Source organism: Leptodactylus fuscus, chromosome 6 (genome assembly GCF_031893055.1).
Source record: "Leptodactylus fuscus isolate aLepFus1 chromosome 6, aLepFus1.hap2, whole genome shotgun sequence".
NCBI lineage: Eukaryota > Metazoa > Chordata > Amphibia > Anura > Leptodactylidae > Leptodactylus > Leptodactylus fuscus.
In genome coordinates, this window is record NC_134270.1 from 6694943 (window position 1) to 6712337 (window position 17395).

At 47.0% G+C, this 17395-nt stretch overlaps 1 protein-coding gene across 1 annotated transcript; it reads right to left on the minus strand.

The window, feature by feature from the left end:
• Window positions 1-6290: 6290 nt before the first annotated feature.
• LOC142209237 (Golgi apparatus membrane protein TVP23 homolog B-like) lies at window positions 6291-17395 on the minus strand. Its single transcript, XM_075278165.1, has 7 exons — window positions 17320-17395; window positions 11913-11995; window positions 10665-10809; window positions 7484-7573; window positions 7276-7398; window positions 6930-7058; window positions 6291-6739 (listed from the first exon to the last, which is right to left on the minus strand). Exons 1-7 carry the CDS (start codon window positions 17329-17331, stop codon window positions 6707-6709), a joined length of 615 nt encoding a protein of 204 aa, XP_075134266.1. The 5' UTR covers window positions 17332-17395; the 3' UTR covers window positions 6291-6706.

The following is a 17395-nucleotide window of genomic DNA, read 5'->3' on the forward strand; positions in this document are numbered from 1 at the left end:
CGAGGCCTCCGGTCTGTGCCGGTCACTACAGCGAGGCCTCCGGTCTGTGCCGGTCACTACAGCGAGGCCTCCGGTCTGTGCCGGTCACTACAGCGAGGCCTCCGGTCTGTGCCGGTCACTACAGCGAGGCCTCCGGTCTGTGCCGGTCACTACAGCGAGGCCTCCGGTCTGTGCCGGTCACTACAGCGAGGCCTCCGGTCTGTGCCGGTCACTACAGCGAGGCCTCCGGTCATTGCCGGTCACTACAGCGATGCCTCCGGTCTGTGCCGGTCACTACAGCGAGGCCTCCGGTCTGTGCCGGTCACTACAGCGAGGCCTCCGGTCTGTGCCGGTCACTACAGCGAGGCCTCCGGTCTGTGCCGGTCACTACAGCGAGGCCTCCGGTCTGTGCCGGTCACTACAGCGAGGCCTCCGGTCTGTGCCGGTCACTACAGCGAGGCCTCCGGTCTGTGCCGGTCACTACAGCGATGCCTCCGGTCTGTGCCGGTCCCTACAGCGATGCCTCCGGTCTGTGCCGGTCACTACAGCGAGGCCTCCGGTCTGTGCCGGTCACTACAGCGAGGCCTCCGGTCTGTGCCGGTCAGTACAGCGAGGCCTCCGGTCTGTGCCGGTCACTACAGCGAGGCCTCCGGTCTGTGCCGGTCACTACAGCGAGGCCTCCGGTCTGTGCCGGTCACTACAGCGAGGCCTCCGGTCTGTGCCGGTCACTACAGCGAGGCCTCTGGTCTGTGCCGGTCGCTACATTGGCTGCCTATTTATTATAGAATACAATATAAAGTTCTCCCCCTCCCCCACAAGGCTCTCCATAATGCCGCACCTCCATACATTTCCTCCCTCATCTCTGTCTACCGCCCAACCCGTGCTCTCCGCTCACTCAATGACCTAACACTTCCATCCTCTATTATCAGAACCTCCCCCGCTCGTATACAAGACTTCTCCCGAGCTGCACCACTTCTCTGGAATGCTCTACCCCGGACAATCAGATTAGCTCCCAATTTCTACAGCTTCAAATGCAAACTAAAGACGCATCTTATCAGACCGGCCAATCACAATGTCTAACGTAAACCCTTACCCCTCCTCTGTCCCCGCTCCCACATTACCCCACATGATATGATGTCATCTCAGGATAACTTTATAGGTCCGAGCTCCATCCACATGTTACAGGACACGACTGTCGACGGCTCATAAAGTCTTATGTCTGTGTAATGAGTCACCTCTATTACAGAAGTGTCTGACCCCTGTATAAGCAATGCCGCCCCTGCTACCTCTTGTGTCACCCCCTCTACCTCATAGATTGTAAGCTCTTGTGAGCAGGGCCCTCAGTCCCATTGTGTGAAATGACTTTCTGTGTAATGTCTCTTTCTGTCTGTATTTGAACCCTACACATTGTACAGCGCTGCGGAATATGTTGGCGTTATATAAATAAAATGTATTATTATATTTATGACATGGTATACACATGTGCAGGGGCGACTTCAGTGTTGCACGGGTTTATCAGCACTATACAGGTGTAATACACCACTAGGCAGGGTAGATTTTCTATCCGCCCAATCGTTTTGTCTTTCCTAGCGTGCAAGGAATCTTTTGAAACGGGATACAAATGGTTAATAGATGCTGATGAATATCTGGCGAGAAGGGTGAGAAAGACAGGAGCAGCAAGTGCACCAGGATCTGTGGTCTATGGCGCCCTCTGTGGGCACTGACATGCATAGCAATAATCCATCCTGCCGCACTACAATCCTCATCCTCCGCACTCATGTAACTCTAAGGATTAGTACAACATGGCTGCCTCTTCCCCAGACCTCACCACACCTGCCTATGGGTTGTGTAGGACAGGGGACGGGGCCGGCAATACCAGATACAACCTGATGACAGGTGTGGTGCTGTTTCTGAGATGAAGGCTGCCATGTTTTACACCACTAGTCTTCCTAAACCTGAGCTTTTTATTTCACCCCCTTTTATAAGATCACTGCTTGGTGTCAATGAATGGGAACATTTTTGTTTACATTAAAATTCTCTATAGACTAAAGGCTTATCACAGCTGCGGGTCTGTTACATTTGTATCCAGCCTAAGGCAAATCCTTCATATACTGAAGGGTTGTTACAATGTATCAGTAGAGGTAAATGTAAGGATGTTAAAGGGGCAGTGCCATTACAAACACTCCGAGAGTGTCAGATAGATGGGGGTTCGACTGCTAGGACTCCCAGGGATCAGGAGAAGCGGGTGCCAAAATGTCCCCCTCCTGCAATTCCCAGCAGCCCACAGAAGTAAATGGAGCACTGGCCAAGCATGGAGGATATAGGGGGACTTCTGGTGCCCCAATAATCAGACTCCTAGAGCTCTGACACTGATCCACTATCCTGTTCACTAGTTCAGACCATGGCACTAGGTATAAGACAGCACATCAGTCTTGTCTGGAAAGTTCCTTCAAGGCTAAGATAAGATAAGATAATCCATTTGAGGCCAAATGTTGCAGATATTCAGCTAAAAAAAAAAACCCAACTATTTCCTAGGTATTGGACGGAACCCATTTATCTCAAACATAAATCAATGTGTAATTCTGGAAACCCCTATTAATAAAATGCATGTCTGTTGTGAGATCTTCACAAGCCAATGGTTATCCTGCTTGATGACTGTTTCCAGACAGTAAACCACTGAAGTGAAAATCTCAAAAATGTCACGAAGAAACCAAAGAAGCTCCACATTACATCTGTGAGTATTAATACTTTGTATTACTGAGGACAGGTGCCTGTCGCCCCCTAGTGTTCATAAAGCAGGTGACAGATCTTTGCCATTTCTCATGAGGCCACACCTTGCAGAGATTTCCAGTATTTGTAAATCCCCAAATAATGAACACAACCCTTTCCAAAGTCCTGATAGTCCTGCAAGTAAATGTATTAGTGCGCCGGTGACTGCTGAGACGACAGACCCCATGGTGGAGGAAGTAATACGTCTGGACTTTATATGCATCCAAGTGTAAAGCCCCTTTAAGAGCCCCTTACACTGTGTATATATATATAAACTCTATTCTGTCCTCAGTATGTCTTATACTTGCAGTCAGTGACAGGCTGATGTTCGGACACTTTCTCCTTGGCACCGGCGGCTTCTCCTCTGTGGTTTGGAGAACATTCCTTACATGTCTGTGGTCTCTCGGGATCCGGCTGACACTTCACACGTTCTGGAGATAAACTGCGTATAGCCAGCAATACATGTGAGCGGGACAGGTCACCTACAGCCGGGGCTCCCCTGTATATAGACCTTCATACACAGCGATACATGTGAGCAGGACAGGTCACCTACAGCCGGGGCTCCCCTGTATATAGACCTTCATACACAGCGATACATGTGAGCGGGACAGGTCACCTACAGCCGGGGCTCCCCTGTATATAGATCTTCATACACAGCGATACATGTGAGCGGGACAGGTCACCTACAGCCGGGGCTCCCCTGTATATAGACCTTCATACACAGCGATACATGTGAGCGGGACAGGTCACCTACAGCCGGGGCTCCCCTGTATATAGATCTTCATACACAGTGATACATGTGAGCGGGACAGGTGATCTACAGCCGGGGCTCCCCTGTATATAGATCTTCATACACAGCGATACATGTGAGCGGGACAGGTCACCTACAGCCGGGGCTCCCCTGTATATAGACCTTCATACACAGCGATACATGTGAGCGGGACAGGTGATCTACAGCCGGGGCTCCCCTGTATATAGATCTTCATACACAGCGATACATGTGAGCGGGACAGGTGATCTACAGCCGGGGCTCCCCTGTATATAGACCTTCATACACAGCGATACATGTGAGCGGGACAGGTGATCTACAGCCGGGGCTCCCCTGTATATAGATCTTCATACACAGCGATACATGTGAGCGGGACAGGTCACCTACAGCCGGGGCTCCCCTGTCTATAGACCTTTATACACAGCGATACATGTGAGCGGGACAGGTCACCTACAGCCGGGGCTCCCCTGTATATAGATCTTCATACACAGCGATACATGTGAGCGGGACAGGTCACCTACAGCCGGGGCTCCCCTGTCTATAGATCTTCATACACAGCGATACATGTGAGCGGGACAGGTCACCTACAGCCGGGGCTCCCCTGTATATAGACCTTTATATTCAGTAATATGGGAAGATTACAGGGGGTTTTATAGTCTCATTTCTTTACTTCTTCCATGATCTGTTTGCTGTCAGTGAATGAACTGAACAAGACGTCAGATTTAACCACTTACACTGTAAAGTGGACATGTCTCCCCCGTATTCGGCATAGCTGGCATACCGCCCTGGGCACTTCAATATGCAGAAACAGGAGGTCCTTAGAGAAAGAAGTGCCAACCAAAGGTGGATCCCTGCACTTATGTCCTCAGTCTCAAAGAGCTACTCCCACCTCAGGCTTTTGAGGCCTATCTACCGTATTTTTCGGACTATAAGACGCACTTTTTTCCCCCATAATTTTTGGGGAAAAGAAGGGTGCGTCTTATAGTCTGAATGTGGCGCCTGGCATCCGCTGTAATAGAGAGGCGGAAGCCGGCAAGTGATAGACGCCATTACAGGTGCCGGGGCCTGAGACATCGCTGCGCTCCTCTGCCCTGCATGAAGCCAGCAGCGGGAGGAGTGATGCTATTCCGCTCCTCCGTGCCCCCGCTGCTGGCTTCATGCATGGTAGAGGATCGTAGCGATGTCTCAGGCCCCGGCGTCTATCCCTCCCCGGCTATCGCCTCTCTAGTACAGCGGATGCCGGGTCAGTATCGGTGGCCCCTTCTCCCCCGGGGCCGGTCCCTACCGGCCCCGTACCTGTAAAGTTGCAGGCCGGCTCCTGCGCGGCGATATCGCAGGAGCCGACCTGTTCGGGTGACAGCCGGGAGCCTAATGAGGCTCCCCGGCCTGTCACTGCTGTATATTAGTATTGCGGCTGGTCTCTATGACCAGCCGTAATACTAATAGACAGAATGTCCCATAGACGGCAATTGACCAGCCGTAATACTAATAGACAGAATGTCCCATAGACGGCAATACAGTTGTATTGCCGTCTATGGGACTTGCGATCAAGTGACCGCAGGTTCAAGCCCCCGGGGGGGAATAAAATAGTAAAAAAAAAGCTTTAAAAATATGAAATAAATAAAAGTTCTAAATCACCTGTTTTTTTTTTCAATACAAGGTGATCTAAGCAATAGATATCCCCCAAAATGGTATAACTACAAATTACAGCTGGCCCCACAAAAAACCCACTCTATGCATCCCCGTACAGCTGCAGGGTCACCTGTCAATGTGGCCTTGCAGCTGTTGCAAAACTACAACTCCCATATATTAAATATTTTACCAGTTTTTGCTTCAAAATTTTTTTTCCCTATTTTCCTCCTCTAAAACCGAGGTGCGTCTTATAGTCCGAAAAATACGGTAAGTGCTGTACGTATGGTATTGCCTCACCCCTGCTATTACAGCTCAGTCCGGCCCTCTCAGGTAGCCGAGGCCGGATCTCAAGCAATTTTATATTTTTTTGATGTTTGATAAAGGGATTTTCCAGGACTTGCATATTGATGATCTATCCCTAGGACAGGCCACCAATATATGACTGTGCGGGTCTGACACCTTGGACTCCCACCGATCAGCTGGTTGCAGAGGCCGCAGTGACCACTGCAGCGCTTCCACGGAATACTATATACAGCTGAGCCCTATCCAAGGGACTGAGACACAGCACTATGCGAATAATGAACATGAAATCATCAGTATAGGGAACAGGCCGTTCTCTAAACAGCTGATCATTGGGGGTCAGACCCCATTAAAGACAGGATAGGTTATCACCATAAGGACAGGCCATCAATATCGAAAAGTCCCAGAACACCCATTAGGCCCCACGGGATGGAAAAGCCACAGGAAAAAAAATAGCATTTACAGTAGTGTTAAGTAGATGCCCACTTTGCAGTAAAAACCTTAGGTGTGGACATGATGCAATTTCCAAAACCGGTGCAGTTTTGGAAATTGCAGCATGTCAATTATATCAACGGAAAGGCCGGGGTTTCCCCATAGATATAATTGCAGAGGAGGTCTCATACTTTCTGTTGAAAGCGCTGTGGGAAGAATCGCAATGTGTTACCGCCGCGGTTTTTCCAACGGCGCTTTATTGCTGTGGGACGTCTCATGGGGCCTTAGGGTCATCATAATCCTATGTATAACCCCTATATATATAAAAGGAGTATATTGTGGAGTCTGAAAAAGCAGCCTATCATGTTTCATAGTAATTCCATGCGCCATTTACATCGACCAATCAGAATCTATGTAATCATTAATTTATTTGCATAAAACATCTTAATACATCTATATATATAGATATTTACAGGTCACCCACATACCAGCCCCAATTTTTTTTCCGCTTATGTCAGAATTGTATTGCTTTAATAGAAAAGCACAGTGTCTCCCATGGCTCGTGACGTCACCGCTGCCATCTTGCCCTCAGTAGCCACAGGCACTCTTCTCCTCTGCCAGAAAGGGCGATTAGTGATCCCCACAATCGTGTAGAGATCTGTCAGGTCCATACTAGCATCCAACCCAAGTTCAGCAGAGAGTAAAAAACAGTTCATAGAGGAAAATCAGCAGAAATGAGAAGTGTCTGATGATAGAAAGCAACAAAGGAACGTCCTCAATGTCTCACCAGTAACATATAATCCCCGGCGTGCGGGGGGACGAGGATTAGGATTCCGGCTGAGCTTCTCTGGAGAATGTCTGAAAATGCAGAAGAAAAGTTTCAGTATATAGCATAGTAACACAATGGGATGAATGTTTCCTTGAAGTTATATGCGGTACTTAATTTACCCCTCTCCTTCAGTATCCCCCCAAAATATGCAGAGTAACATAAAGCACCCGTGTGACTGAGCGCTGGGACTACTGACAACCCTTCACCCATCGCACTCACCTGTCTGAGGAACTGGCTGCCCAGGTAATTGGTGGCAATACTGGTCAAGTTCTTTCGGGAGCCCACTTTACATTTGATGTAGCCATAGAGATTTGCACCCTGAAGGGTGACCCCCATAATAACCACAGCCTGTCAGAGAAGACAGAAACAGATCATTACAATGTGTCCTATATACAGAGGGTCTTGTCCAGATGACACTTGTATGGAGCACGTCAGCATTTTGACAAGTCCTGAAGCTGTGTAAGCCGTACACAGTCACAGCTGACCGGCCTATATATCTATATGTACGGGATACCATTGGTCTCCTCGCTTGCAACAAAGAACTTTAAACCCAGAAGGGACTCACCAGCCATTTCACATTGAAAGAAAACAAAGCACTGAAGGCAAAGATAACCCAAATAATGGGGCAGGAGATGAGGCCCAGCCAGAAGATCCGAGACTCTGCTTCAGAGGAGATTTTCTGTCCTGTCTTGAGAAAGGAGAGACCGATCGTTACTGACAGTGACAAATACAGCCGTGACACCGAAGAATCCCCTGCCGGATGTGTCGCCTACCTTCCTGGATTCATACACCCAGTGACTCTTTCCATCGTCATCTACTTGGTTCCACCATCGCAGTCCCACCAATAACCTTCCGGTGATGTTCTACACACAAAGAAAAAAAACAGCAAAAGCACATTATATATATATATAAATAAAGTGGTGACAGTGTGGATACATGTGACTACAGACTGAATGTGGCCAAAACTGAACACCTTTCCAGTTATCCTATGTGGTTTTGTGCACATCAGTTAATTCGGGTTTATTACACTACTCGTGAACTTCTGCCTAGTTTCAGCCGGACCTGGACTACTATGATACACAGAGGTCCATGGATGGTGAACAAAATCAGTGGTCCTCACCTCTCCAGGGGTGCAGAGACCCCAGGCCTCCTGAATGATGTTAGGGACCACGTGACCACTGAGGTCCAATCACAGGCCTATTCCATGACATCATTCAGTAGGCCAGGACTAGCACTGGAGCCCAGGAGAAGTGAGTAACACAGTTTTCTATGTTTTCTCACCTCTCATGAGCCTTCTATTATTACTCTCTGGGTCTGAACAGTATAATAATACCAGTCCTAGTTTCGACATGCTCTGTCTCAATGAAGCCACCGGATAAATCTCGTGAGATTCGCCCAGTACAGACTCACTCCTGTGCCCCACAATAGCTAGAAAGGCGCTGATACATTGGGTTACAAGGGTGGATTATAACAGGGGCAAACGGGCAATTACCTGCCTTTATTATAATAGGTATAAGAGACATGTAGCTTGTGCAAGATAAACCCCCCCAATGTATCACAAGTGACTTGTTATGATAATTGGTGATAATTGCCCAGCCCTTGTACGATCACATCCCCCCTACTCACTAAAGAGGTTTTATCAAGTACAATAGAAAATTTTCAGAAGAATGTCACAACTTTCCGGTTGCTTACTATCAATAAACAGACTTTTGTTCACCTCAGCGCGGCCCTCACACGTCTCACAACTTTTCCTCCTTCGTATTCGGCCTCAGGCTGTATTCCCTTGTTTAGACTTTTGCACGCGGTTTTCTAAGCCCCAATGAGGTGGATCATGAACGCATCAAGGAAAGGTAGGACTTGTATTTTTCTCTTTTTATACCACTGCTGATTCAGACTTCCAAAACTTCATGCAAAAAACCTGACCATGTAAACGGAGCCTAAATAATCCTCTGCGGACTCCAATATAATATCTGACACACTCCAGATACTGTGAGAGAGTCAAGTGCAGGGCTCGGCCATTATCACCTAAGTCATGACTAGTTTGGCATTCTACCCCGGTTATGATTAAAGGGGTTCTCCAGCTTCCAAAAAATGTGCAGCCTTTACTTGGCTTTATTTTCTTTGCTGCTCCTTCTATCCGTTATTTACATGCAGTGAATCTGAGGACAAACTACATTAGCGGTTCAGAATTAGGACTGACCGGGTGTAAACTAGGCCTGCGACTGCGCTAGAAATTATCCATACAATTGTTATGTCGTACCGCTGATGAAGCTGTCCTAACAGTCAGCAGAAACGCGTTACTATTGGCAGTAAACATGACGTCCTAGCATCACAATACTTATGGTGTGCATGGGTTCCAGATTGTGATGATCCATCAACGAGCTACTGAGCGGGCCCTAGCTAGTAATACCCCCTAGGCAGAATCGCACTTGGCTGCGTGTGTGTTACGTGTGCATTGTACTTGTTCCTTTCATTTAGAACAGGTTTTAGGGTTGATTTGCACCACAGTTCATAACCAGTTAATACTAAAAAATGTTTTATCCTAACCAGCGAATAACCCCAAAAAAGAAGGGGAGTGTACTGGGGGTGGACAGTGTGTGAACGCACGGAGCTGCTGTGGGTCTGTAATGTCGATTATACACACGGAATACGTCAGCATTTCATGTATGGATCAATTTAAAGGGATCCTATCTTTCAAACAATTTTTTTTCTAACTAACGCATCGGAATAGCCTTAAGAAAGGCTACTCTTCTCCTACCTTTCGTTGTCTTCTCCGCACTGCCGTTCGCTTGAAATTCCGTTTTTTCCCGGTATGTAAAGGAGTTCTTTCACAGCACTGGGGGCGGCCCCAATGCTACAAGAGAACTCTCCGGCGCTGCCTCCATCTTCTTCTGGAACTAGATCTTCACCGCGTCTTCTTCCGGCGGCATCCTCCTACTTCTAGGCCTCAGGCAAGCTGACTGCGCATGCTCGTGGCCACAAGAAAAATGGCAGCCTGCACAGTATTATAAGCGGCCATTTTCTCATGACCGGCGGGCATGCGCAGTCGGCTTGCCCTAGGCCCAAGGTCTAAAAGTAGGAAGACGCTGCCGGAAGAAGACGCGGTGAAGACCTAGTTACAAAAGAAGATGGAGGCAGCGCTGGAGAGTTCTCTCGTAGCATTTGTTTGAAAGGAAGGATCCCTTTACCAACTTCAAATTGATACTTATGTTCCCAATATAAAAGGGATAATATCGCCAATATTGGGATCTGGTCTATGGGTCATGGATTAGAGCCTCACCATTTGTGGCTACTGTATATGGTGGGTTCATTTATCCCTTTGATGGAATTGACTATTAGGGGTTTACAAATTCTTTACCCCGCCGTTATTCATGCCACGATCGAATTGGATGTGTTTTAATGAATACTAAATATGTGGACTTTTTATCAATATTAATATAAGTTATATTTTTAGTGTACGTCACATCCCACACATTATTTTCTTTGCATGATTATTTTTGGTTTTCCCTCATTCTAAATAGTCATGTAGCTATAAGCATTAAGTTATAACGCTTGCATCTTTGCATTATGACACCCTGTGACCAGTGAGGCCCAATCACAGGCCTCAGTGGCTCCTGATGTCATTCAGGAGGCCGGAAAAGGCCCGAAGTGGATGAAGATCCATGCTAGAGCCCAGAGCAGGTGAGTAACACTGGCTTTTACGTTTGTTCACCTCCCGTGAGCCTCCACTAATAATACTTTGAGGCCTGCAGACCCCAGAGCATTAATGCAGAATGAAACCGCAGGTAAAGGCTTGTGAACACTATAATAACTGAACGGAAATAAGTTTTTGTTACAACTGACCATCAAATATATCTTTCACCTGTCAGCCAGAACATTTGCAGGGTCTAGTCCATGTGGATTATGCGTGTCATAAATACTGTCACATGTACCCATAGATAGACATGCACTCACCTTCACTGCCCAGAAGTCACATGACAACAGCAGGATAATCGTCACCATGCAGGCGATGAAGCTATTGAAGACCAGTTCACACAGGAGGTAGACAATGATGGCGCTCACTCGGAAAAACAGATGGAAAAATGACGCAATGGGATGTCTGATATAAAAACAGAATGTATATATTGTTATACGTACGTGTTCATCTATATATACAGTATTATACACACAGAAACAGTATATCCTGACTCAATAACATGAAAGGGAAGAAGCTACAACAAACTAGACAAAACACTACTAAATATTTTACAGAAATGTCACCCAGCTTTCCCAGACGGCTGACTACCTGCCTATATAATAGGGCTGGACAAGTAGCGAAATTAATTTGCTGTTTCAATGAAGAATCGTGAGATGAATGTTACCCCCACCCCGGATTCTTACACATTACAGGCCTTTTCCTCCTGACACACGCTATCATTTTGCAAATTTCTTTAAGCAAAAGGCTGAAAGTCGAAATTCAAAATCATTCCATAAGCTTGAAAGAAAAATGTTCGTTTGAGGCAAAATTTGCCCAGCCCTAGTGTACCCCACCCCCTCCAGTGCCCCCGGGTTTTCCAGTCATCCGAGGTTATCACTGAGCTGTGAGGACTAGACAGTAAGTCTAAGGAAGAATATCAGAAGGGGGGAGATGCTGACCTGTAAGTCCCGCTCTTGCAACAGTGGGGAGATTTTGGTGCCGAAATTAACCAGGGTGCACGATTCAGTGCACTGACTTCCTAGTGGTATATATCGCACATCGATGAGGACTAGAGATGAGCAAGTACTAGTCGAAACTCCCGTTTCGAATAGCACGCACCCATAGGAATGAATGGACGCAGCCTGCACGCTGACTTTGCCGGCAGCCGGCCACTTAACCCCCTGCGTGCCAGCGGCATCCATTCATTCCTATGGGTGCGTGCTATTCGAAACGGCCGTTTCAATTAGTGCTCGCTCATCTGTAATGAGGACGTGAAAGGTCCTCTTTAATAATTGAGGGATGAAAGGTGTTTTCTCATGTGAACAAGGATAGGGATGACCTGCAGAATGGGGGAACAAGGGGTCTCTGTGGCCCATTCTGAATGAAGCGGTGGTCGGGCACCATTCACATCATTGGGAGTGCGGTACCATAGATGCAATAACTGGTAAAGAATATGGCCCAGCAGGTAAAATAATGCCAAAATGAATCCAAATGGAGAATTTTCTCTCAATGGACTGAAGAATTACCTTATCTTTTTCCTTCTGGAACCTCTTGAAGTTTCTTCATCCGCATCAAACAGAGAAACATCCTCCGTCTCATCATTACTGTCCTGTAAGGTCAGAGAATTAGGAGAACATATCATACACATCGGACCCTGAGGCGCCCCCCGCTGTCAGGTTGGTAGAACCTCAGGGTTAATAATCAATGGCAGCCATGACAGCTCCCACACAAGTTGTTATCCAGCTTCTCCAGGCTGCTGAACAGCAAATCAGCCAAGTTAGGTAAATGTATGAGAGCAAGTCATGTACTAAGCCAAGAGCCAATGTGACATGGCACACAGCAACAATGACTGTAGTAGTGATGTGAGAGGCAACTCCAGCGGTCGTGGCCCGACTGTCACATAAAGACAACAACAGCAACAGTGAGATAATAGTCTGTCCATCACAACTGATAGTTGTCTAGTTTTCTTTACTTTTTTGGCTACACACAGGGCATAGCTATAGATGGTGCAGTAGTAGCAGTCATTACTGGACTGTGGACCTTAAGGCCCCTCTGCCTAATAAAATTTACCACCATCCTAAATGTCACAAGGTAAGTAGGGGCCCATTACAGATGATGGATTTGAGCCCAGGAGCTTTCAATTACACCTAAGACTACAGAGTAAGGGTCGGTTCACATTAGCGTGTGTATTCCGTCCAGTTAGAATCCCTCCGCACGGAATACAATCGCAATTGCAAGCGCTGTAAAAACACACGGACTCCATAGACTATAATGAATGATTCATGCAGGCAGTGCGCGCCAAGCACACAGACCCCATTATAGTCTATGAGGTCCGTGTGTTTTGACAGCACGAACACTTGCGATTGTATTCCGTCCGGGGGGGGGGGGGTGTCCATGCGGATTCCTTCTGGACGGAATACAAGTGCTAGTGTGAACTGACCCTAAGGCTGCATTCACACAGAGTAACGCCAGGCGTCATTTGTGTGTAATTTGTGTGTCTTTTACGGCCGTCATAAAACGTTTACATAGAGTTCTATAGGAAAAGACGTCTGTAATTTACTGCCGTCATTTACGGCCGTCATTACAATGACGGCCGTAAATGAAATGACGGCTGTCTTTTCCTATAGAACTCTATGTAAACGTTTTATGACGGCCGTAAAAGACACACAAATTACACACAAATGACGCCTGGCGTTACTCTGTGTGAATGCAGCCTTTGGGTGCATTCACACTGAGTAAACGCTAGCTTATTTTGTAGAGTAAAATTACACTTGTAAATTTTGCTATCCCATTGACTTCAATGATATTTTTTTACAAGTGTAAAAATACGCCTGTAAAAAATACGCCTGTAAAAAATACGCCTGTAAAAATACGCCTGTAAAATGTCATTGAAGTCAATGGGACAGCAAAATTTACAAGTGTAATTTTACTCTACAAAATAAGCTAGCGTTTACTCAGTGTGAATGCACCCTAACAGTGAACCCATTAACTTCACTAGGGGCGTCTTATAACCTCTGACCTGATGTCATGGTGGAACCCCCGCAAACACTGTTGAATTTAGGCTCCACAAGACTTTGCAACAAACACTGCAATAGGAGTCATAAAGTCTCTTCTCTCGATGTTTTTTTTTTAGTTTTTACAATAAAATTACAGAATGACAAAGTGTCAGTGAATATTGGCTCGGTGCATTGACCGGACCGTACGTTGTGTGACCACATTCACCTGGTAGTTTTGAGCTAACGGTGCAGCAAGATCTTAACCCCCTTATTCAAAAACCCTCCACAAAATGTCACTTTTTTTTTGTTTGTTTTTTTGTTTGCAGATTTGGACTTTATGTCTCTGTAAATATTCCTGGCACATCACTCCGATGCACATCTTAGCCCTTTAGTGAACCAACCCATCTTTTCCCTCTCTACCTTCCCACGTTCTGGACTCTTTCAGTGTCGCTTTATATTCCCTGACCAGATTTTCTGACTTTTTGTATCCACTCCGGCCTCTGTTACTGTTCATGGCCTTTATCCTGTCTATTTTTTTTTCTGTGAAACGACTTAGGTGCTGAGGTCAACATTGGCAGCAGCATCTAAGGGGTTAAATGGCAAGTATGGCTTCTGACTGGTAATGTGGGGTGATTTCAAGTACAAGAGTCCATGTTACCCCCTCCTGGGGGTCATCTGAAGGGACAGAAGAAGAATAAAGTCCTGTCCTCCTCTCCCTACAGTGTTCTCCTGTATACTGGTTATAGTGACAGTGTGAGTATATAGCAGTACCGTATATACTCGAGTATATGCAACACCGCATTAACCAGTGAGATCTCAACACTCAGGACTTTTCTCTCCGCATTTTTTGAACGGAAACCACACCGAAATGTGAACCTAGCATAACATCACATACCGTCTACTTCATAGCGCCCCCTATGAGATAACTACAGCCCCATCCCATGCAAGTCAATGCAACAAGGTTGTAGATACCATCGCAGGAGCGCAACAAACCCGGCGGAGTGCAAAGCAAACAATCATGAGATCACAGCTCTCTTGGAAGCAACGTGGGCTCTTAAAACAGCCGATCAGCGGGGTCCCGGGTGTCAGACCCCACCTAGGACAGGTCATCAATGAAAACGGAATGGAAAATCCTTTTAAGAAAGTACTTGATTGCAACGTATGTTGGATGACCAGAGATTGCAGGGTCACCCTATTCTCAAAGTGATCGCAGTTGTGTCCGGTTTAGAGTCCCTCCGCACAGAATACAATCGCAATTGCAAGCGTTCGTACTGTCAAAACACACGAACCCCATAGACTATAATGAATGATTCGTGCAGGCAGTGCGTGCCAAGCACACGGAGCCCATTATAGTCTATGGGGTCCGTGTGTTCTGACAGCACAAACGCTTGCAATTGCGATTGTACTCCGTCCGGGGGGGGGGGGGGGGGGGGGGGGTCCATGCAGACTCCTTCTGGATGGAATACAAGCGCTAGTGTGAACCAACCCTTACAGTGAACCCATTAACTTCACCAGGGGCGTCTTATAACCTCTGACCTGATGTCATGGTGGAACCCCCCCAAACTTTTGAATTTAGGTTGCAGGTTGCATAAGACTTTGCAACAAACACTGCAATAGTAGTCATAAAGTCTCTCTTATTGGCTCGGGGCATTGGTCGGGCCGTATGTTGTGTGACCACATTCACCTGGTAGTTTTGAGCTAACGGAGCAGCAATATCTTAACCCCCTTATTCAAAAACCCTCCACAAAATGTCACTTATTTTTTTGCAGATTTGGACTCTGTAAATATTCCTGGCACATCACTCTGCTGCACATTTAGGCCCTTTAGTGATCCAACCCATCTTTTCCCTCTCTACCCTCCCACGTTCTGGACTCTTTCAGTGTCGCTATATATTCCCTGATCAGATTTTCTGACTTTTTGTATACGTTCCGGCCTCTGTTACTGTTCCTGGCCTTTATCCTGACGAATGAATCTCTTGTGCTCTTTATTTTAGGGCTTGTTCCTCATCTGGTGATAACAATTTTGTGAGTTTTTTCATGATTTTTTTTTTTTTTTCTCTGAAACGACAGGTGCTGAGGTCAACATTGGCAGCAGCATCTAAGGGGTTAAATGGCAAGTATGGCTCTTGACTGGTAATGTGGGGTGATATCAAGTACAAGAGTCCATGTTACCCCCTCCTGGGGGTTATCTGAAGGGACAGAAGACGAATAAAGTCCTGTCCTCCTCTCCCTACAGTGTTCTCCTGTATACTGATTATAGTGACAGTGTGAGTATATAGCAGTACCGTATATACTCGAGTATATGCAACGCCACAATAACCAGTGACATCTCAACTCAGGACTTTTCTCTCCGCATTTTTAGCACGGAAACCACACGGACCCCATTATAGTGAATGTGAACCTAGCCTTGCATCCCATGCCGTCTACTTCATAGCGCCCCCTATGAGATAACGACAGCCCCATCCCATACAAGTCAATGGAGCAAGGTTGTAGATACCACCGCAGGAGCGCAACAAACCCAGCGGAGCGCAAAGCAAGCAGCCATGAGATCACAGCGCTCTTGGAAGCAACGCGGGCCCTTAAAACAGCCGATCAGCGGGGTCCCGGGTGTCAGACCCCACCTAGGACAGGTCATCAATGAAAACGGAATGGAAAATCCTTTTAAGAAAGTACTTGACTGCAACGTATGTTGGATGACTAGAGATTGTAGAGTCGCCCTATTCTCAAAGTGATCGCAGTTGTGACGCCATGGTGGCAACACAATAATCGCAAAAACAGTCAATGATTTCTGACTATAAATTACAAACTTTCACAAGTTCACAACCTGCGACACCTAGTTACAGCCAAAGCTGCAGCAACATTAAAGGGATCCCATCATTGAGAATTAATTTTTTGTCCCTAACACGTCGGAATAGCCTTAAGAAAGGCTATTCGTTTCCTACCTTTAGACGTCTGCTCCACGCCGCCGTTCCGTAGAAATACCGGTTTTTACAGAATGCAAATGAGTTCTCTCGCAGCACTGGGGGCGGTCCCCTGCACTCAAACAGCACTGGGGGCGTCCCCGATGCTGCGAGAGAACTCTACAGCGCCGCCTCCATCTTCTTCAGGAACGGCATCTTCCTGTTTCTTCTTCCGGCGCAGGCGGTGAAACTTGTAGGCCCCGGGCAGAGCTGTCTGCGCATGCTCACAGGCCACAAGAAAATGGCCGCTTACTTACTGTTTAAGCAGCCATTTTTCTTGTGGCTGCGGGCATGCGCAGGAGGCTCTGCCCGGGGCCTACAAGTTTCACCGCCTGCGCCGGATGAAGACATGGGAAGATGACGTTCCTGAAGAAGATGGAGGCGGCGCTGGCGAGTGCTGTTTGAGTGCAGGGGACCGCCCCCAGTGCTGTGAGAGAACTCATTTGCATACCGGCAAAAAACGGTATTTCTACAGAACGGCGGCGCGGAGAAGACATCTAAAGGTAGGAGACGAATAGACTTTCTTAAGGCAATTCATTCTCAATGATAAGATCCCTTTAAATTATCCTCCCGAAGTTACTCACACACGTGCAGGACTCTGGGAAAGCTGACAACCAATATGGCTACCACAATCACGTCAAAAGCGGTTGTCACCCAACTTTTCTAGGCAAATATCACACGTCCTGCAGACAAACGGCGGAATAATAAAGATCCTGAGGTAAAAATCTGAACAATCTGCGACTAAAGTCACCAATAGTTTTATACGAAATGCAACCTGTCACAATTCAGACCTGCAGCTGGAAAACCGCATCCTTTACCTCAAAAGAAACTGCAAAGAGTGTGTGACCAAGTCCAAGGAGCACTAAACCCCTCAGGAACAAGAAGTGTACACAGAAGAACTACAATCCCCGTGGGACTGACCATTACAAGAAACCGCACCCCAAAAAGCCGCCTGAGGTAGCCCAATACCCCGGATACCTGTCGCATCATCTGAGCTGTGACCAGGATCTCCGGAGCCGCACACTTCCGGTACACGATTCACTTCCGGTGAGCG